This window comes from Crassostrea angulata, chromosome 3 (genome assembly GCF_025612915.1).
Source record: "Crassostrea angulata isolate pt1a10 chromosome 3, ASM2561291v2, whole genome shotgun sequence".
NCBI lineage: Eukaryota > Metazoa > Mollusca > Bivalvia > Ostreida > Ostreidae > Magallana > Magallana angulata.
Window position 1 is genome coordinate 4040649 of NC_069113.1, and position 22807 is coordinate 4063455.

General features: G+C 31.7%; 2 protein-coding genes across 2 annotated transcripts in view; one reads left to right on the plus strand and one right to left on the minus strand.

Annotated features, from left to right (window-relative positions):
- The window catches only part of LOC128177316 (uncharacterized), a 30969-nt gene extending 18862 nt beyond the window's left edge, over positions 1-12107 (plus strand). The window contains exons 19-38 of the mRNA XM_052843984.1: positions 3630-3697; positions 3781-3791; positions 4747-4859; positions 5763-5894; positions 5991-6043; positions 6152-6259; positions 6622-6732; positions 7564-7601; positions 7698-7795; positions 7884-8045; positions 8159-8208; positions 8296-8318; positions 8580-8695; positions 8801-8965; positions 9755-9813; positions 10017-10130; positions 10716-10759; positions 10872-10969; positions 11063-11224; positions 12002-12107. Coding sequence (XP_052699944.1) covers positions 3630-3697; positions 3781-3791; positions 4747-4859; positions 5763-5894; positions 5991-6043; positions 6152-6259; positions 6622-6732; positions 7564-7601; positions 7698-7795; positions 7884-8045; positions 8159-8208; positions 8296-8318; positions 8580-8695; positions 8801-8965; positions 9755-9813; positions 10017-10130; positions 10716-10759; positions 10872-10969; positions 11063-11224; positions 12002-12107 — 1831 coding nt within the window. The remainder of the gene's footprint in view (positions 1-3629; positions 3698-3780; positions 3792-4746; positions 4860-5762; positions 5895-5990; positions 6044-6151; positions 6260-6621; positions 6733-7563; positions 7602-7697; positions 7796-7883; positions 8046-8158; positions 8209-8295; positions 8319-8579; positions 8696-8800; positions 8966-9754; positions 9814-10016; positions 10131-10715; positions 10760-10871; positions 10970-11062; positions 11225-12001) is intronic.
- Positions 12108-17806: 5699 nt separating this feature from the next.
- Positions 17807-22807, minus strand: part of LOC128177315 (potassium channel subfamily K member 13-like) — a 30865-nt gene continuing 25864 nt past the window's right edge. The window contains exons 2-3 of the mRNA XM_052843982.1: positions 21127-22224; positions 17807-18386 (exon numbers count right to left, since the gene is read on the minus strand). Coding sequence (XP_052699942.1) covers positions 21320-22224 — 905 coding nt within the window. The 3' untranslated portion in view covers positions 17807-18386; positions 21127-21319. The remainder of the gene's footprint in view (positions 18387-21126; positions 22225-22807) is intronic.

The following is a 22807-nucleotide window of genomic DNA, read 5'->3' on the forward strand; positions in this document are numbered from 1 at the left end:
AAACGGTGGACACATGGATATAAACCGTGATTACGCCCGTTCGTTAATGAGAAGAATGAATCTCGTCAAAAGAAAAGGTACAAAAACCGCTCGCAAACTGCCCGATGATTTTAAAAAAATAAAAGAAGATTTTCTAGATAACATTTCAAAATGTGTGAGAGAAAATAACATTCCACATGAACTTATCATAACTTTTGATCAAACAGGATTAAAAATGGTCCCAACTAGTGAATGGCATCTTCGCTAGCAAAGGGTTTTTGATCCACTTTGCTCCCCATAAACCCTTGTCGGATTTCATTACGAAAACTCGGTGATGTGGTGGCGCTATCTAGCGAGCAACTTGAGTTGCGCCCATTGCATATTGACATTTTAATCGAATTTAACAACAGGTTATATACACACTACGGCATTAATACAAGTTGAAAAAATGTTGACTACCGAATATCGGAACATATAATTAACGATGCTATTAAATACGAATTAAGTTATAACCTAGGAAAAGCACGAAATGTTTTATTCATAGTGTTTTGTAAGGACCTGTACCGGAGTGAAAAAGTCGCCGATTTATATGAAAGCTTTCATGCCATAAAATCAGGTATCGTTGTCGTGAATATTGCGGAGCAAAGAAATTAAATAAAACAGAGCTCACTGAACCTTTAAAAGCAATAACCATAAGCGGGAACGTACGTGTATATACTAACGGGATAGGCAACTTCTACATTCGCCATGTTTACTTCCCATGCTATCACGCGAGCCTTGACAAGTTTGTAGAACTATGGTCAATCCCAGTAAAATATATAGGTTTTTAAAGCGATCTGGTTAGACCATCGTTGGGGAGGCACTGTACTCGAGAACTTGTGTCTCAACTTGTTAAAAGCGCCGAATGTTTTACCAAAGATCACACATGTGTTTTCTTTTAAAGTTTATATTTACAAGCACTGCGACTGGATCAGCTACTCGAAGCTGCAGCCAATCATAAAACGGAGCTTGTCACCGAGTTTTCGTAATGAAATCCGCCAAGGGTTTATGGGGAGCAAAGTGGACCGAAAAACCTTGGCTAGCGAAGATGAGTGAATGGACCCTCGAGGTGAAAGGATCGAAAGAATGTAGCATTGTTGCCTTGGATGACAAAAGAGAGATAACCGGTGTTATCGGAATTTCGTTGACGGGATCGTTGCTACCGTCTCATTTGATTTACAAGGGATTAACGGATAGATGTCATCCTTCGTTCTCATTTCCAAAAGACTGGAACATCACTCATTCTCAAAATCACTGGTCGACAGCCGAAACTATGATTGAATATGCGAACAAGGTTCTTATCCCGTATGTTGATAAAGTTCCAAAGGAAATTGGACGTGGGGGAAGACAAAGGTGCACAGCGCTGGCATTATTCGATGTTTTTAAAGCTCATCAAGACAAGGAATTTATTAACTTCTTCACAAAAACAAAATCCGCATGATTTTTGTTCCGCCTTCTACTACCGAAGAACTACAACCATGTGATCGGTCCGTGAACGGAAAACTTAAGTCGATACTAAAACAAAAGTTCGTTAGCTGGTACTCTGAACAGGTTTCCTCACAGCTCTCTAACGGTGTGCCTGTGGAGAAAAATAGTAGTGACCTGCGTGTCAGTGAAATTAAACCCGCCCACGCCAACTGGCTGTTACACGCGTTTGATGTTTTGTCTAAAGACAATGAGTGTATACTTAACGGGTTTCAGCTAGCCGGAAATCGGGGGCACTTGGGTGTTAACGTGTCATAATTACCGTAAGCAGATCTATGTACAGCAAGATACTATACATGTAGTAAGAACGGTAAAACTATTATCCTGCATTTTAATACTTGTTTATATTTTAACGAACGGTTACATATCGATGTTCTGAGATGATCCATGTACATCAATATCAATGGTGATCGTGATCTTATGTACGATGTATATACGTTTGTGTAACATTACAACTCTGTATTATTGAATACTTGGGTTAAAAATTTGTCATGGATTTAATTTCGTTGATTTATATTGCCAACGAAAATAACGAAATTAAATCCTCGACGAATATTTCTGCTTCTACAGTGTATATATATATATATATATATATATATATATATATATATATATATATATATATATATATATATATATATATATATATATATATATATATATATATAAAACTTTTAAAACACTGTTTCAAAATATTTCGACCGTGTTACCGGTCTTCATCAGTCGGTGTTTTTTATAGCATTGAATCATGATTTTTTGAAGTATACACTCTCATAACTGCAGCGGTGTGTGCATACAAATTGAGTAACGCGCGTTAGCGCGTTATGAAAATTTGTATGCACACACCGCTGCAGTTATGAGAGTGTATACTTCCAAAAATCACGATTTAATGCTTATATTTACATATATTTAACTTCTTGCCTTGTCTGCAAATGTGATTCATACCTTAAAATTCCTATCTTATCCTAAGGGTAAATTCATAATAGTAACAGCCGCAAGCGTGAACTTTGATTTTCGCTTGTGACGTTGCAGTTAACAGCGTTCAACGTTTGTGACGTCATAATAAAGCTTGTCAATTTGACCTTTGACTACTTGTTGCATTTAGAAGCATTTAAACATCACCGAATTTAATGGAAAAACACAGAAGAATGTAAATATTAAGTATTGAATCCTTATTTTTTGAAAGATATAGTCTCATAACTGCAACGGTGTGTGCATACAAATTGAGTAACGCGCGTTAGCGCGTTATGAAAATTTGTTTGCACACACCGTCGAATTTACCCTTAGGATAAGATAGGAATTTTAAGGTATGAATAACATTTGCAGACAAGGCAAGAAGTTAAATATATGTAAATATAAGCATTAAATCGTGATTTTCGTGAATCACATTTGAGAGTCTATAGAAAGCACATTGATAGCCGTAATTAGTACATAAACAAGTAATATATGAAAAATGTATAACGTCGCATTTTACAGCATTCAACGTGTGTGTTGTCATGATAAAAATACGACATATTAATCTGTTTGTTACAGTGTTATTACTGTATTAGCTTTCCACACACCGTACATGCAAAAAATATGTGGAATGTTAATATTATATATTAAATCTCCACAGGATTGTATGCGATTAGCGTTTGTAACTCTTGAAGGGACGAGAAAGGACCACTATTTTATTATTCTAATAATCATTTGTATAAACCGTGAATAAAAAATCATATCAAAAATTTTAAGAATCATGTTTTAATAACAAATATAATTCGAATATTATGATTGTAAATCTAAACATTTTTCTAATGAAAATGTTTCACATAACATGAAATTGAATTCAGTAAAAAAAAATACACAACTAAAAAATGTATGAGCTTCGGGACGACTCACCCGTACCAGTCAATAGCGAGTACGTGTATAAAATTTTACATCCATCCCGAAATATATTCAGGTGCTTGATTAATATATACATTTTTTTATCTATAAATATTTACTATATTTTCCAGTGCCTTTGTATGTGATAGAACTAGTAAATAACAAACAACATATTGTTTTACCTTCTTTCAATATTAACAGGGCAGAGAAAAAAAATGCTAGGTTAAACACATGAATTTTATTTGATAAATGTTGCTTTACAGACGAGTTTCTATAACGGACAAACGCTGTTTCCACTTAGTTGAGAAAGGTGTTCCACAAGCAGATCAAAGTAAGGATCTCTTTCTCTACGAATTTTCACTTGTAAATCGTCAACATTAATTTATTGATATTATGTTTTCTTTTTAACTACAGGCATGCAACAGGTAACTTTCAGAAATTTCATTTTATTGTTTCCTTCAAAATGAGTAAACAACATTTTAAGCAGTTCAAACTACTATCATTAAAACTTTGCATAAAAAATGGAAATCAATTGGTTTAATATTCTTATATATATATATATATATATATATATATATATATATATATATATATATATATATATATATATATATATATATATATAAACGAATAAGTCATTGGTATAGGTAACGATATAGAAAAAGGTTTTCAGTAGACGATAACACAATAATCCATTTCTCTCAAATTTAATCCACAGCGCTTTCGCCTGATCGGCTCTTCAGTGGATTTCAAATTGTTACAATTTGATTTGTGTTATCGTCTACTGAAAACCTTTTTCTATATATATATATATATATATATATATATATATATATATATATATATATATATATATATATATATTCACATTTCACATTTTTCTTTTTGTATAATATTTGATGAAATAAAACATGGAGTTTGTATTCCTATTATTATGACTAGTAACCAAAATAAGAAAAAAACAATAAGACACCATAAAAATGAAGATAAACAAAATTTGATATTTAATATAGCTTTTGTGCAATTTCCACAAAATGGTAAAACCAATGCATAACTTAAATTCGCAAAACATGACGTTTTAATTTTTAACAAGGACAATACTGTAGTTGATGATAGAACTTTACTAATAGGAAATACACAGCAAGGACTTTACATATATTCTAAAATACATGATGTAAATGGAACAGAAGCATTTTGTATGTTTTTTAACCTGTACATTTACATTTTAGATTAAATATTGTGGTAATATAATAAATTTTGATATCTTTGGTTAATTATTTTCACCATGAAAACACCATAAAAATGTTTTAATCCAAAGAATGATTTTCTCACAAAAATTAATAAGTATTTTAATGCTACATTGTGTTTTCGTGTATCTAGATGTATCCTGGTTGCTCGTTTTCCTCACAAACACCTCAGCGGGAGTCCGTTATTGGATGCAAAAAAGGGAAGCCCTGTCAATTTTATATGTATGCAGAAACTAAGGGATCGTGGTATTAGTTTTTTACAATAGCTGATTTCCTAACAACTGATTCAGAGATTCCTAACAGTGTCTTATAATTTAAAAGGATTTTTTTTAATTTGCTCATTTCCATTATTAAAAATTTTTGCAATAAAAACAATAACAAAATCAACATTCTTATTGGGGCTAAATGCTTTTTAAAATTCCTTGCCGACAACCCAATCCGACAATAAATTATGATGATAAATATGTATTTATTTATTTTCACAAATACGAAGGACATAAACTGAAAATGTCAAAGACTTTCAAGTTTGTTTAAATATCAATGAAAATATTTAACTTGGTTCCTAATATATATATTATCGGTAAAACTATGATCTGAGGTGAAAATATAGATCTAAATGCTGGTTAAACATTTATTACAGAAATACATGGGAAAAACTTAAATATGTCTCAGTCGAGGATTTTAAATACTCATATGGAAACAAGAAAACTCGTGGAATTTCTTTTAAATCTTTTAATGGTAAAAGAAAAAAATTAAAATGGTATTGAAACAAGCTTTTATGAAAAAATATTTTAAAGTATGACTAACGGGGGCCTTTTTTTTTCTCTGATAACCTGAACAATATGGGAATGTATAAATGACGTTATTCATGCTCATCATACTAATGCTTCAAGAATTTGGTTTAACTTTTTTACGGGAAAAATCGGGCGCCTGCTTATTTAAGTACACTGGTTTACTATATGATGAAAGATATTACATGAACAATGACAGCTTTCCACTCTACACTTCAAAATCCCATGTATACATATGTATTTAAATAAAATGTAGTTAAAAGACATGGTGTTGATGATTACATATGTGTTTTTGTTTTGAATGAAAAATGAAATAATTCAACTGATTACGTCATCTTTTTACACGTTTTGATTTAAGCCCAAGTTTGATTACACATGATGAATATACTGGCATATATACTCCGGAACTGAACACGGGGCTATGTCGATACGAGGTAGTTTACACTAACACATCAGCTTGTGGTAGCAATACGGTGTGTTTTATGCTATGGTACGTAAAAATAAGTATTCAATAGTAATTGTGAGAACCTATGTTTTGAAATAAATTGAAATGTTTCTCTTATTTCAATTATTTGATGTATTAAAGCACCAAAGGTGAATCACGTTGTTACAAAGTCCAAACCAATGACATCAATGACAGTAAGTTCAGAAAATCAAAATATTTATTGCTTTCTATTAACTTTCATTGTTTAGACATTATCATAACACATTTTACATTATTAATCCTTATTTTACCATTATCAATAGAATGTTCAACAAATCCTTGCGTTAATAATGCATACTGTCAGACCACAATTATGGGACTTCTAAAATGCCACTGTCAACAAGGAAACTGGGGAAGGTATTGTGAAAACAGTATGTATCTTAATATCAACACTAAAACTCGGCTCATAAATGATTTATTATCTAATCTTGCCAAACCCTTAAAGAAGTTGTAGAACCAATCTTGTTGTTGTTCTGAAACCTTTACATAAGTTTCTTGGTATATAGTAGATTAAGGTTTGTTCAAATCATAATTACTTCGGACCAGGAAGATGCCCCTTTTTAGCTCAAAATCGCTATTATTATCACCTTTTCTTAAATAATTTTGAAGCTTAAATTGTTAAAGTAATTGTTATAGTAGTATTGCTAGGAAAGTAAGGGCGTAACCAAGTATCTTAATATCTCCATCACCTACTGTGTATCTTTAATGATTAATATTCTCTATACCATTAAAGGTTTTTGTACCAGCAATTCTTACTGCAAAAATGATGCCTTCTGTTTCATAAATTTTAATGAAACAAATTGCCTGTGTCGACCGGGATATGCTGGCTCTACATGCGGTCAAAGTAACTACCTTTTTAATTCTGCAGTATCTTGTAACCAAGATATAATAACGCCTGAGCAATAATATCTGTGTTTGTTTGTTTTTCAATTTATATTCGCAATGTTTAAATGTTAGGTCAATTGCATATAATTTTGAATGTCACATTTCTTTTTCGGTAGGTACAGAGCTCATATATTTTGTAAATAAGTAAGAAGTTAGTAATTGAATTATCAAAGTGATGTGTTTAAGATGTATAATACAGTTCATATAACAAAATACTAATATCATCAACGAACTCTGCAAATAGATCCGATATGACACTGATCAAATTTAACATATCTATATAAACGTAAGTGTACAATTTTATCTAGAATTTAGTCTGAATGCTTTAAAAATGATTTAAACACGTTCTTGGTAAATGTTAGGGTTGTATTTTGGACGAATTCAATGTTCAATTTCTTTTTAAACATTTTGGAAATTGTTTACAAAGAGATTTTCGAGATCTTACAGTGCTACATTTGTAAGATTACTTTGCAAACATCCTCAGATTGTGAAAATGTTTTACACTTAGATTCCTAGACCAATACTGGGGTCCCAAGAAAGTTCAAAGTTTAATATAGAGATAAATAAGGAAATTGTTATAAAATCGTTTCATGAATTACAATGCTATCATTTGCTAGTGGACTATGCACGTTTCATGTTTGGATATTTAATTCAGGTAACGATGTGGCCAGTGGGCATATTGTTTTCATATAGTAAAGTAATTACATGTCAATACATATATACAACAAATTGCTTCATCGTACGTTTTATCACAAAAAAATATGAAAATTTTATCAAATTTGTTTTGTAGAAATTTACCAATCTATAACCAATGGAATGAAAAAAGGAGTAAGTTAAAAGATTTGTGATATGAGCAACTTAGCATGTGCTTTATTTTCAACACAATGATTATTTTTTAATTAAATGAATTAATTTGTTCGATAGGGGCATTTTACAATGATGAGCCACATAGATGTACTTACATGTTATACCAACGAACCGTGTCCTATTCCGTTTAGTGTGTTCAAATATGTCAGTAGCATGTGAGTATGTGGGGAACGATAAATAGGCCTTTTTCTATACAAGTTTTTCAACTAGTATAATATTTTAATATCCTTTTCTCTTGTTAAGGCCCCATGTAGAGTTAGGAAGTTTTGATAAAACTTTTGAATTGAAGTCCCTGACTTTGGAACAATCCGAAAACAAAGGAGGAATAATTCATGGAACATTGACGGTGATTGGCCATGAACTAGGAATGAAATGGATATGTGTCGACTCTTTTGATTCTCCGCAGTAAATATTTTAAAATATTTATCAATTTTCTTTTTATCTTTCATTTCATGAAGAACAGTATTTGCTCCACTAAAAATCATCAACCGTATATAAAATTACATTTATTATTTCAGGAAAACTAAAATAGAAGATGAACTTTGTTACAAAATTAATGTTGCAAAAGGTAATTATGAATTTGAGCGCCTCTTTGTTCAAATTATGTTCGTTTATTGTTCTAGAAAAATAATTCATTTGTTGTTGTATTTTGTAGGACAATACTTTGCGCCTAAAAAGGTAATGTAATTGAAAGAAGGAATATTTTCGAAAATATCAAAGACATTTTATTTGTTTATCATAGTATCCGCTAAGGCTATACTTTGATATTGAGTTGTTTTAGCTTAGATCGGCAGCAATAATAATTTCTAAGAAAGACATAGAACAATATGTCATTTCACTGAGAAAATATGGTTGACCACAAATTAATTTTAGCCAACCATAAATGTCGTGTACTTTAATATATAGTATCGATTGAAAACATCAATTTATTTTTTTCAGCTGTTCCCACATTTTATACAACCTACTCTTCCTGACTCCACCAATGTGCAATGTGTTGTCAACGAACAGTGTTACATAAACATATGGGCAAAAAACAAATTGGGGGTAGACCATTGGTGAGCTATTTCTTCATTTACAAACATAACGCTGACAACCTTGTGATGCAAATGTATCTGTTGTATGTACGTTCTTAAGTCCTAATTTTTAAACTAACATTTTAGTCCGTTACTACTGACTGACAAAAAAATCGAAGATGGCGTGCGTGTTTTTCCTTTAAAAGACACTGTAAGTCAGCCTTGCCTTTATGATGTGTCGATATTACCGGACAACATTACTGATCTCCACCTTTGTTTCACTCTCTCTAGTGATGCATCGGAAGTAAAAAAGTGAGTTTTTTCTGCTTAATCAAATTCTACTATTTATCAGAATTTAACAACTAATGTGTAAACCATCGCTTTTTTAACTTTGAATAAAATGTCACAATAAGTACCGACAAATTTAAAGACTTTTTAAACATCGAAAAATTCTTATTTATTTTTCTAAATTTATTTAAATTGTTTGTATACATTTCATTATTTATCAATGTTTTTGTTCAAAATATTATCATATACATATAAAAATAAAACGAATAATCAACATCTTTTAAAAAAATTAAATGGTAAAGGAAGAATATTTTTAATCAAAAGCTAAACTGTTAAGGTTTAGCTAGTGTTTACTACAACTTTGTGCATACTATTTTTGGAATGCGAGTATCCATGATTTTGAGATCTGACAACAAAGCAGAAATAAAAACTCCAGTGCGTATGAAACATTTCAATAAAATAAAAATCAATATAATGGCATGAGGTGAAAATGCTGCTTTTATCTACATCACTTTGTTTAAAGTTTTAACACAATTTAGATCTGGTCCAACATATTCTACAATTTTGTACGCATAGTTAATCAGCTATGTGTATTGTATGCAATATAATCTCTAAAAATTCTACCAGTAGTAAAATGTATATTACATATGAAATTCGTTTTGACTTTCCATTTTCACACCATGATTGTGATTTTGAATAATCTAGCGCTTAATATATCAACTATTTTGTGTTACAAACAGTGGTTCATGCATGTATAACTGTCTCTTGGTTTTTTCAATCATTTATAATACAAGTGCTTGATTTATGTTTCAGATATCAAATGTACGAGGAGAAGCGCTGCTACTTCATTAAATTTGTACAAGAGTTTAAAGGTTTGACCAAACAAAATTTTCTTAAACTGTAAGCAATGCGATAAAAAAAAAATACGGACTTTCATTTAACGTTTACATTATTTATAATATAGTTTTTCTTATGTTATGTGTTTTTTAGCCGAAAAGTTATTGGATAACAATCTCAAGTGAATATCCTTAAAAACAAATATGTTCTATAAATAACTGATAACAATGTGTCACAGGTCAAGGTCTTTGTGTTGGAATGTCTTGCCAGCACAACGGATTCTGTGATGGAAGCTCCCCTGTTTCCCGATGCATGTGTCGATCAGGATTTTCGAGCGAAAATTGTTCCAAAGGTTTGTCCAATGAATATTCAAAAGAGATCTAAAATGTTTGATATAATGTTATTTTTTTTTTAATACCAATTCTATGAACCGTAAAAATTAACAGTTTTCAAATCCATTCGAGTGGAACTATTATGGCATGAACTAGCTATTTTTCATAAACATTAACTGTGTGACGCAAAACAGTTTATTTTAATTCATTAGTAAAACTGAAAAATTGATTGGCAAAAATTGTTACAATTACATTTATTGATGAAAATAAAGCTTTGTGGTGTAAGTTACCTATGATTATGACAAACAATATTTTTGTATCTCAAGGCAGATGGTTAAAATAACACCTTTAAACAAAACTTCAATCACCCTTTTTTCTTTTCATCAAAAGTTTTTTTTTTCAATTTCTGGGAAAGTGGTTTAAATAAAATGAGACAGGTATAACTAAAACTGATGCTCATTCAATGTACATATTTGCCTTTATAAGACATCTTAAGATCATTGTCAAAATGATAATCGGACATAGGATCTTTTACCTTTAACCAAACAAAGAGGGCCTCAAGTTATGTGTTTATTCTTGTTCACATCGTTACCAATGTATTTTAGATTTTGGATTAGCCCAAGGAATAAGTAACTATTCGACTTCTCAGGTAAGGTCAACTGTCCGATATATATTTTCATTTCATATTTACTAAATTGATAAAGCTTTGTAGAATAAAAGCAATGATATTGTTCAATTTTAATAACTATTACTAATTTCAGCTTACACCTCTGTTTGGAGACTTTGTATTGCCAAAACTAATTAGATGCCCACTTCGACAAGAATGTGTGATACCATATTCTGTAACAAACACGGACAGGTTTTTGTTTTATTTATTTATTCAACATGCATGTTCTGCAAATCAAAAACCTAGTGAAACAGTTTTAGATATTTTATTCACACTTTTTGGCAGCTCCTGTGGATTTCATCTTTCATGGACCGGGGCTAAGTTCAATAGTGTACATCTCACGAATTCTGTGATATTAGAATCATCAGACTGCGGTGGAAAAGCTATGATTATACACAATGTATCTGGAATAGACGAATTTTGTCTATCTCTTGAATCATCTGATGGGTGAGATTCATTACTAAACTTACTTGTCTACCTTTAAAATGTAAGCTCGTCAATGGTAAATGCTCAGGTTATGTCTGCTGTTAGTTCTACTTTACATATTTGACTTTTTTGGCAAAACCACCCAGTCAATATCAATCAAATCAGCAAAAAACCAATTCTTGGTTAAGAACTTTAAAGTTGGAAGAAATTATATAGGGGGGGGGGGGGGGTAAAGTTTGAGATTAGTGGTGCATTTACAAGAATTATTGTTATATAAACATTTTAGATAGGCCTTTTCAATATTAAAATGCACTATAAAATGTTATATTGTTTATTCCTGCCGTTCGTAACCTTTTTTGGATCAGGGTGATTGGGTTTAAACTGAATAAATGATATCTTAAGCTAAATTGCTGCTTATACATGTAGCCTCGAGTGAATATAAGTGGATCATAGACTTCTTGTTTAGAAATATTTTGCTAGGTTTGTGGCAATGCACTTTTGATACTTCAAAGTATCAAGCATTTCGACTAATCTTTGCACCATATATTTTTTTCAATAATCGACATATCGACAATATCACAGCAATTTATTATTATTTTTTTTGTTTTAAATTGCGTTGACTTGGGAAAATATTAACACATTTAAAAGTGGGGAATTTTCAAAGTCAGTCGTAATATAGATTGTTACATAGAAGCGTTGAACTCTTAGTTATGCTTATTTATTTACCTTCCAAAATAAGAATGATAATATTTCCATAGAAAATCCAAATAACATTTGATTTCATTTTGAATTTAATAGTCTGATCTCATATGACAACGTCTGCTGCAATGTGTCGTCTGAACGTGGTAGGTATTTAACCTTTTCATTACACTGCACCAACAAATCACAAAAATATGAGCTATGATAACAAGCTTACCTTTTTACCTAATTAAATTTATGGAATTTTATATTAAATATTCATTACTTCAGTATACAGGGTAAATTTCGTCCATATAATCTTCACCCTTCTACCCTACACTTGCAAACAGTTTCGCTCCATCTTGAATTTGCCCCCAATTATCTTTAAAGAGAGGTAATATGAGATATTGAAATTCATGCAGTCTTAATTCGCCCGCTGACAACGAGTACGAATATATCCTGTATACAGTATTCAAAATTTTTACTAGCATGACTTTAAGATTTACTATTTTAACAATTATTATTACGAGTATTAAGGTGACCATTTATATTTCATCATACAATTGCATACAATTACAAATAAAAGTATACACTTGATGGTATTTATAATCCTTATATTAAAGTTAGGAAGTGTTTAAAATCGGGGCGGGGGTTCATCATTATTGTGTGAATAGATAAAGATTAGCCCAAATCATTTTTACCAAGAGAAGTTAAGCTTTTAAATGTGTACGTCTTCGAATACGTGTAAAACTACAAATATGTTTACACACGTACCAAAATTTTGGTTATGTTTAATAAACTGTAAAAAAATAAGTTTTATGACTTTGATGAAACTAAACGCACAGTCGTCCTTGATTTATCGACTACTTTACTTAAAAGTCTGCAGTTTTATTACAAAATGCTACAAGTTTTCACTTAAGTGATTTATTTATTCTATACGTTTTGTACACCTTATAGAATTACGCGGCTGCAGAATTTGTGAGGTAATACAAATAAAGTCAGGGGATTCCCCTAGTTACACGTACTCGTACCATTACACGTTTGAATGATTTACTTATACATAAATATGCAAAATTACGAAAACTTTGAGTTATACCTCTTCCATTCATTAGAGAGGTTAAGCATTTGAAGGTTTACGTCTATGGGTAAGTTTGGAGCAACAAGTATGCTTGCTAAACACGAACACGTATTAAAATTTGGGTTATGTTTAATAAAGTCTACGTGTAAGCCAACGTGTAGAATAATTAGATTTAACATTTTTAACATGTTTAGTTTACTCTCATTGTTTATGAAATAATTCTCTTTTGATGAAACCAAACGCACAGTCGTCCTCAATTTATTTGCTTTACATAAAACAACGTTTGGTATACACAAAGTCAATATATTTGTAAAGAACTGCTAAGTTTTCACCTCTGTGTACTTTTGATTCTACAAGTTTTGTATAGGTTGTAGAATTACGCGGTATGCAGAATTTATGACGTAATACTTATAAAATTAGGGGATTCCTCTAGTAACACATATTCGTACACGTTCATTTGCTTAACCTCTATATAAGTTAAATGTATAGTTATTCTTTTGCAGCGCAATTAATTTTGACGTATTATTTATCATTTAATTATTTTTTTAGTTTTCTTTTACAGATACTGCGGATGTAAATCTGTACATATTTCAGGTAGGGGGTCATTAAATTATTCATGCTTCATTGTTATTTATTCTTCATTCATTAAATCTATTTCTTTAAAGTACGTACATGTATATAATTTTGGTTGTCAGATTTGATCCCCCTTTTCTTTATCTTAAAATCAGCTTGGCTTTTCAGTCACAATTTATCCCTCCTTCACCAACCAATGGATCAGAGTTCAGTTGCACACCCGGACAACCATGTCATGTAATGTTTTCCACGGGTAAACACTTAAATAATAAATGGTAAGTATATATTTTTAAACTGTCTGGCATACCATACTAAATACGAAATATCACAGGAATTATGATTTAGTTTGGCAATATTGTGATAGGTATATATCCTAGTAAGAGAAACAAACTCTCTAATAAACGATTGTTTCCTATTTTGCTATAGGAAAGGTTGATAAGTGCAATGGTGTCTCTTTAGCTAAACTAATTCAAAGCTTCAAATAAGTTTTCCAAGGAAAACTATTTCAATTTTTAATCGCCCATTTTTAATTTAATCAACAAAAAAGAGCAAGTCATCCTTCCTCTGTGACTTTAGGGTTTATTAATATAGTGTTAGGACCCTACCAAGAAAATACAGTTGGATATTATTTAGCCGGCTATGGTGTTTTATGTTTTCTACAGACATCATTAGTAGAAATTTGTGAAATAAACATTGAAACAACCTAAGTTTATATTTTTCAAGTTTTCAAGTTGGATTTAGAATCTAAAATTGGGTTCACTTTTTCTGCTGATGTTCTCAGTCAAACATGTAGACAACGTTTTGTGAAATTAATTTTCAAGCAGACGTGTACAATTTTGATTGAAAATGTTGGTATTGTGCATTTAGAATTTTAATGTATTTTTGAATAGTTAAGATATCTAGTTTAGGGGTCAAGACTGACCGTTGTTGCACATGTACAGGTTTGGTTTTTTTCAATGTTTTGTTATGCAGCCCTGAAGTAAGAGATATATCTACATCACCGGTGCATATTTTTGCCTCCTCTCATACTGAATGTCATCATGACATTTTAATCCTATCAGAGAAAAATGATACCGGAAATGAAAAATATTGTTTCCAGACAATGATCTTTGGGTAAATTTCTTTACATTTCATTCTTCCAATACAAGTTTTTGCAATGTTAATTAGAGAAAAATGACACCGGAAATGAAAAATAATGTCTCCAGACAATGATCTTTGGATAAATTTCTTTGCATTTTATTCTTCCAATACAAGTTTTTGCAATGTTAATTGCCTTGAACCGTTATATTTAAATAGAAAATGAAATAAATGATTGCAGTATATGTATTGGTATTAATATATTTTCAGCATTCCCGGAGAGACAAGATGCATAACAGTGTACTTTATGTATCATGGTAAGATTTGACAAAAACACAGTTTGATTGATATATTAATTTAGATTACTCTTTTGGAATACTATTTTAGTATCTCATATAATCATAAATTTCAAAGACTCAAGCAGATAAGGCGCAGTCAATTACATATAAATAAAAAATGAGCTGTTCTTCCATCTTTAAAATGGTTTATATAAGTGATAGATGTTTGATAGGTGTTTGAGGGCTTTGTGTTATTTATTAAGACCCAAAATTGCTTTAACAATGCCAACGTATTAATGGTTACTGTACTTCGGTGCCTTCATAGCTCAGAGCTCGAAGTCGTTTAATATAAATTTGAATTGACCGATTTCTTTTGACTACATTTTTTACCTTGATTTCAGTTTTACCTATAATCACAACCACAACTGTAACTGATATATCGTCAACTTTACCTTCGTCTGTGTCTCATAGTACGTTAAATGTATTGTCTACAACAGATGTCCCAATAACTGCCAACACAGAAAGTGATTTAACTACAGTGTCTTCATCCACAGTTAGTTTGCCTCGGAACGCAAATTCTATTAACGCCCAAAATGTCAACACAAAAAGTAGTTCAACTACAATTTCTTCAGCATTAACTGATATGTCCAAGACAGAAATGACAATCATGACACTGAATTCCAGAGCAAAAAGTGGTTCAACTACAGTTCCTTTATCTACAAATATACCCATGGTATCAATACTTGACAACGCCCAGGATTTAAACACAGAAGATGGTTTAACTACCATTTCTTTATCCACAACTAGTTTGCCCACGAACGCAAATTCTAACAATGCCCTAAATGTCAACACAGGAAGAAGTTCAACTACAATTTCCCTATCATCAAATGATATGTCCAAGGCAGAAAAGACAATTATTACACAAAATTCCATAGCAAAAAGTGGTTCAACTACAATTCCTTTATCAACTACAAATATGCCCACGGTATCAAGGCCTGACTACGCCCAGGATTCAAACACAGAAGTTGGTTCAACTACAATATTTCCATCAACAAGTAATATACCTAGTGCTTCAAACTCAAAAATCGCTCAGAATTCCAACACAGAAAATGTTTCAACTACAATTCCTTCTTCGCCATCAGCCATTTTTCCCAAAGTAACTCAAACCTCTGATCTGACGATAAACCATTGCAATATTAAGAAAGGTAGCTTTACAAGCATTTTTTATGATGGTAAAAGTATAATATTGTATATAACATTGTGCGTAATGTATTGGTTTTGAAATTACCCTTAATCCGATGCAAAATCGTTGTAGCTTTATGTTCTGAAATAGCTTTAAACAATGTCATACAGTAAGTTATTAATTATGATATTTTAAACAATCTTACAATTCATAATTCCTATCGCCTTTTGATCTTATCGTTATATTTTTTGCAGCGAAACAAAAGATGGTACGTATCTTTATCATGGACATGAAGAAGAGGGATACTCGAATAGAGTTCTATCCCAATTTATTTACATATTATCCCATATAATGTAGTTTCTAAGAAGTAATATTTAAAGGAATTTGATTTTGATTAAATAGGTGGTACCTGAGAGGGTATCGTTTCATCGAGATTGTAGGGACACCAGCTATCTTTCGTGATCGGATAAATTTGTTCAACCCCATTCATGTAAGATTGCATCCATATAAACTACTAAATGAAATGTGGTCAATTTGTTTCGATTCCTTAATTTTTATTATTGCACATATTCAGGTATAAATTTCCTAAAATATTTTGATTATTTTTAAATAAATTGAATCTTTATGCACCACAATAAAACATACATGGAATACCATTCACTACAGGATAACCTATGAATGTTAATTCAAGCCTATAGAATCCATATTGTTACAATAACAACGTTAAGAACATATCGGAAAGGGAGATTTCTCAATATAATGAGGTTTTGCCTAATTTATAAAAAAAAAAAAAAACTTTGCTTTTTGTAATATAATATTTTGCAAACCGTTAATGATACATGTATCTCTATAGTAAAAGAAAAATGAATTAATACGTGCTCTGATATTTCTTTCATCCTTTCTTGTTATCCAGTTTTAGTAATTCTATGAGGTTATTAGAATTGTAATATATGATCAAATAGAGAGCTGGTGCGTTTGAAAATAAGACATTTTATTCTTGTCAATTCTTATGTTAAATGTTTTACCCCTTATATGACCAATGTTTAAAATGTATCACCTTGCAATTGTACTTTTAGTAACTTGTGATTTTTACTTAATCCTAGACTAAGAATACTGCAGAACTATCATTCTTTCCGTCTATCTATCTAATTATCTATCTCCAATCATTATTAGAATGAATGATGAAAAAATCAGATACATTTTCTAATTATTTATAGGCAAAAGGACGAGTAGAATGCTACTGCATTCATCCAGACAGCGGAGTCATTACCAAAGTTATAGCGCTAAACCCACGTGTTTCCATGGAAAAACTGTAACGAAGAAATAAAAAAAAAGTTGCATTTATTTAATAGTGTTCATTTGTTTTAATTGTAAGAATTTGGAAACTATCGATTCATCAGTTATTCATATTAATATTGGATAACATAGTCTTACCAAATAAAAAAAACAAAATCATTTTGGGGTAGAATTTTCTAATTTTTCTGTTAATATGCATATCTTGTCCTTTTTAGCGTAACTGTATATTTAAATGCTTGTACATATGTGAATAGAATATCATTTTGAAAGGTCCCCGAAACTAGTCTCCCGAAACTGCCTTGAAGCATAAAGTTTTGGTTGCCTTTATTTACGACATTAAACTGAAGATAAGAGTAAACGGTTGACAGTCAAAATTAAAGACATGTTATGATGAAATGTAATGAATAATAGATTTATCCCATGAAAATTTAAAGAAAAACGTCGTGAAATAATTTATTGGTAAATGTTCTTGATAAAACATAACAACTTTAAATAGCAAACAACCAATTCAAACTAATTCAAATATATAACCAAATTGTCTGATATTTTAATTGTGATTGAATATCATCTCATACAATTAAATTAATATGTCAGAATTAACTACAGTGTCATTGCTAAACATGCATACAAATTTTTCTAGTTTCAGACACATGCTGATATTCCTTCGAATATTGATTCTATGTAAATAATAGCAAATTATATACAATGTTCGTTAACAGAGCCACGTTGGCTGAGTCCAAACTTAAAATATCCTCTTTTACATGTAGGTCACAAAATCTTAATTAGGTCATGAAAGACAATGGTGCATTCATTTAGTTTACATTTTTCAACAATGGCTAACAGAATTGCACATATATTCATAAAAGACATTTTCATCGTTTAAAATCCTACAAAAATATCAATAATCTCTGCGGTCAAGAAACGAGACGTGAATAAGAACACAAGAAAAAGATGCGCAACCTTGTGACCTTGAGGTGTCCGGAAGTGACGCTGGCAGTTCCTGTCTTCGCAGCGGGTGGTCTGTCGAGCAATATACAATGGTCAGGTTATTATAATTTGACTAAAAGTTTAAATTCAATTGACAATTATTCAAACTTCGACATTTAGCATGCCATAAAGAAAACTCTATAACAATGAGCAGTTATGACGCTATGCAAAAAATACATGTAAAAGTTGCTAATCTATATAACACTGTTCTGTATGTTACAGTATGAATTACAATGTGTCTAAGCTATTCAAAAGTTTTTTTGAAAGATATCTTTACTGCTATATTAAAATAATAGACTCGATTTTTTGGGCTTTAATACCGAGAAATCGGATGAGTATTGTCTTTAGTTTTATATATTTTAAACATCATTGGTACTTGAAGATTATTATAAATTTGTTTTTATTTTTTCTCAATCAAGCTTCGCTAATTAATAATCAAAGAAACTTCCTTTAAAAATCTGGAAATCTTCGGAATTTTTTGGATTTTACAATCTTGCGCATGCACATTACATTCACGCTAAATCATGGGAGGCTCTTTAGTTTATGTTTCCAAAATATCACATTTGTATGGATAAACTCAGAAACATTCTTACAAATACGTGTAAATTTTCATTCAAAATTTGTCATATATTCATCAAAGAAAATACGGGAGATAACTAACTCAGTGCATTTAATATGAAAAATACCGAGAGTTCCGAATGTCAACATGGTGTGTAAATTCAAGGCGAGGAAAAAAGTTTGTTAAAAGTGTTGAATTCTTCATTAGTATGACTTAAATTTTTAGATGAAAGATATTTACAGCCTCAAAATGGTTTTTTGTGAATAATTTGACTGTTATTTTCAATGCAGCTTCATTAATTTTCTCCAAAATCGTTTCGGAGCGATTCTGCAATTTTTTGCTACATTTATACGAGTGTACATATCGGAGGCGTTTTAACGTAGTGAAGGCCTGTCCCGAGATTTTTCAGTTAGATTTTTCTAACTAAGCAGAGTGTAGTGAAATTAATAGAATTATTGTAGGCTTAAAGCTTGGTTATGTAAATGTCAACAATACGGTGGCGTGTCGATGTATCTATTTCGTAAATGTCCGATATCATGTTTATGCCAACCCGTGCACGCACGGGTCAAAGTCTAGTATTAGTTAAATGACCATTGGATCTGTCATTAAATCTCCATGCATTTCCATGCATAAGGAGACAATAAAATGAACATAATCGTCTCAATTTAAATGGCTTCATGTCAAACTCAGGTCGGGCGTTTATGGTTCTATTTTTTTTGGGACTTTGATCTTTGTTGAAACAATGCTCAAGAACATCTTCACAAGCTCTCATATTTCAAAATGATTTTTATGAAATATAGTAATAGTTTAAATTCGTTCTTGTTATCTCAGTAATTGGGATGTCGACCTTGTTTACAATGTGTATGAATTTAATCCAAGCATAGCTGATGTCAAATCAAAACCTTCGAAATCTCTATTTATAACAGAGACAATGGTGAATTTTGATATTACTTAACCGTGATTTGATTAGTAGAAAGGTTTTTAATTCAATGAAGGATGATAAGATGACGTCACAAGGCAATTATCTGCCGTAAAGATAAAACGTGGAAGTTATAATTAGGTGTTAATCGTGAACGAAGTATTCTCAGATCTAATTATGGAACTTTTAAAAAGCTGTCGACACCTTTCTGTCTTTTCTCGGAGACGTTCGCTTGATATCTGTGTGCATAATTCATGATTACAACCACGAGATTTGCTGAAAACTTCTCTATCTGAGAAATTACACTGTAACTATTTGTCTTTGTCGTCTATTCTGTACACGTTTATCATTTGTCAAAGAAGACATGACAAAAACGAAATTCCAACCGACTCCTGACATTTACTGAGAAAATGATAAATACCATTATTTTGCCGAAGATTTTTCTTCTAAAACGGGAAGAATATTGACAAGAGAAATTGCACCTATTATACGTGATTTCCTTGATGGAATCTGGATTTTCTGTTAGTTTTGCCCATGAGTAATCTCTTTTGTCAGAAAAAAACCCCGATTCCAGTATTTCTTTTTAAGGAACTTGACTTTACATTATCATAATTGATCCAATTTTCTGATATATCATTGATCAAAATACCCGATAGACTAGTATGAAATAATACGGTTTTTTCCTCGAATGAATGTATTTTTTTATTATGACTTGATAGTCTCTAACCATTTACGTTGTTTTGTGTTCTTTTACATACACTTATCAATGGACATCTGGGATATAATGACGAGGTGAACTTGGAATCCACACCATTGTTTACGCCTATTGATTTTAATTTCCATTAGAGAAGGCAGGTAACAGTCTGGTGACATCAATAGCTTGACGATTATTTCAAATGACATCAGCGTACTTTGGTACAGAAGTTGTCAAAATGTCCAATAGGTGACTTCCATACTCCATCGTTTCACAACACTCTGATATTTAAGCTGTTGTTGCGAAATAACTGTTCAATAGTCGGTGTATGTTACAAGTAATAAAAAGCCAAGCCCCATTCCCATAAAATATTTCCTTGCGTGTGGATTGATAATGATTTTTAACCTCATGCTTTTAAATATGGCGGAACTACTGATGAACATGTACACATATTATGAAATGGGATATATAATTTCCATATCAAGTAGATTTTAGATATGAGTGATGAACAGTCTTTTTCGATTTAATACCTAAATCAATGTTCTTTAAGATTATTTCCAAAAACAAGCATAAAACATGGGAAGCATTATCCATAACTTACCCGAATGTTTCGTTATCAGATAGTTGAAAACACGTCGTTGTTGAGATATAACACAGGAATAATGATTGCCAATAGCAGTCTTTCTTACAACTTTCGGACAGTTTTTATCACAGTATGCCTTTTTCGACGAATCAATTTTTTCAGGATTGTCAGAATGTTATATGAAAAAGTTATTTGCACGAATTGATATATATCATACTTCTTCTTGGCCTAATTTTCGGTCTAAAATGGCTAAAGGACCAACCGGTCCCTGAAAACCACCCCCGTTGGACACCCCTCCCCCTCCTCCTCCTCTTTGAGATGTTTCCCAAAGTTGCTTTTGCATCATTGCTAGCGAAATTTTGTTTGCATTTAAGAAATCCCGCATGGAGATCATTTCGTCAGAGTTCCTGCGGCCCTCGGAATCACTGTCCGGTTCCACTGTGACGCTGTGCGCCTTGGTGGAGCCGTTGGATTTAGAATGTCGTTGGAGATGGCCTGGAGTGATTGCATTTCTACGTCCCGTAGACTTCTTCGGTCGACGCCTACATCGACAGTTCATTTTTTGAATCAGCCAATTCAAAAACTGTTTGATTACAATGGATGTAACGTTGAATAGACTGTATATACAACAGCACCCAATCACAATGAAGATAAAATTCCCTATTCGATACAACTGTACATAATCGTAGTCTGATTTTTGACTAACCACTAAATCACCGAATCCAATCGTGGCGAACGTCACAAAACAGAAATATATTGCATCAAAGTAGGTCCAGTTCTCTACCGGGTGGTACATGGCGGATGCACAGCAAGCAACGATGATGGCTCCCAGGAGCAGAATCAGCATCACCCAGTACACCGAGGGCTTCCACGTGTCCAAGTGGTCGTCATCAGACGTCTGGGACGACCTTCGGTCTCTTGAGTCACGTGACCCGTTCCCTCCGGACTTTCTCCTCATCTCCCGTTCGTGAACTGCACGAAGGATGTAAGCAAGGAATGTTATAATTCTCTCCAAAAAAAGGTTGAAAAATAAAATAGCACTGGCACAACCAAAGAATCCATAGAATATTAGTACAATCTTTCCAGGAACGGTCCTTGGGGTTGTCATTCCAAATCCTAAAAGATATCATGAAATAAGTATTAACATCTTTGCAGCATAAAACCATACATGGCTCTGTCGAATTATACTGGTTTTGTTAAGATGACTGATTTTCCACGATGAAAGTTGTTTAATTGGTTTGTTTTATCTGAGATAACTCCATTTAAGACATCTTAAAAAACAAAATTACTTTTTTTTCTCCATCGTCCTAAAGAAAACACATTTAGATAGGTTTTTCGTATTTTGAGGTTGTTTTTGAAAAGGGGAAAAAGAGGGGAAAAGTTAACATTTAAAAGCAGTATAAAAGGTGAATATACTTTTCTTTGAGTAAAAAAGGGGGGTCACGCATGTACAACATTTTTAAAATGTTGATCAGATAAATGATTTAAAAACTAATTGGATGTAAGTTAAAGGGATCACATGGAAACACTACAGCTAAACTGGAGCCAACAGCAATATGTAAACTACTATTTCTTATTATTCAGTCATTGAGAAATGCATCGAAAACTATTTAGCTATAATGACCAAGAAATCTATCTTTTTCTTTACGAAACGTGACAAGAATTTAATGTCCTCTGTTTTTCTTCTCTTAACGATACC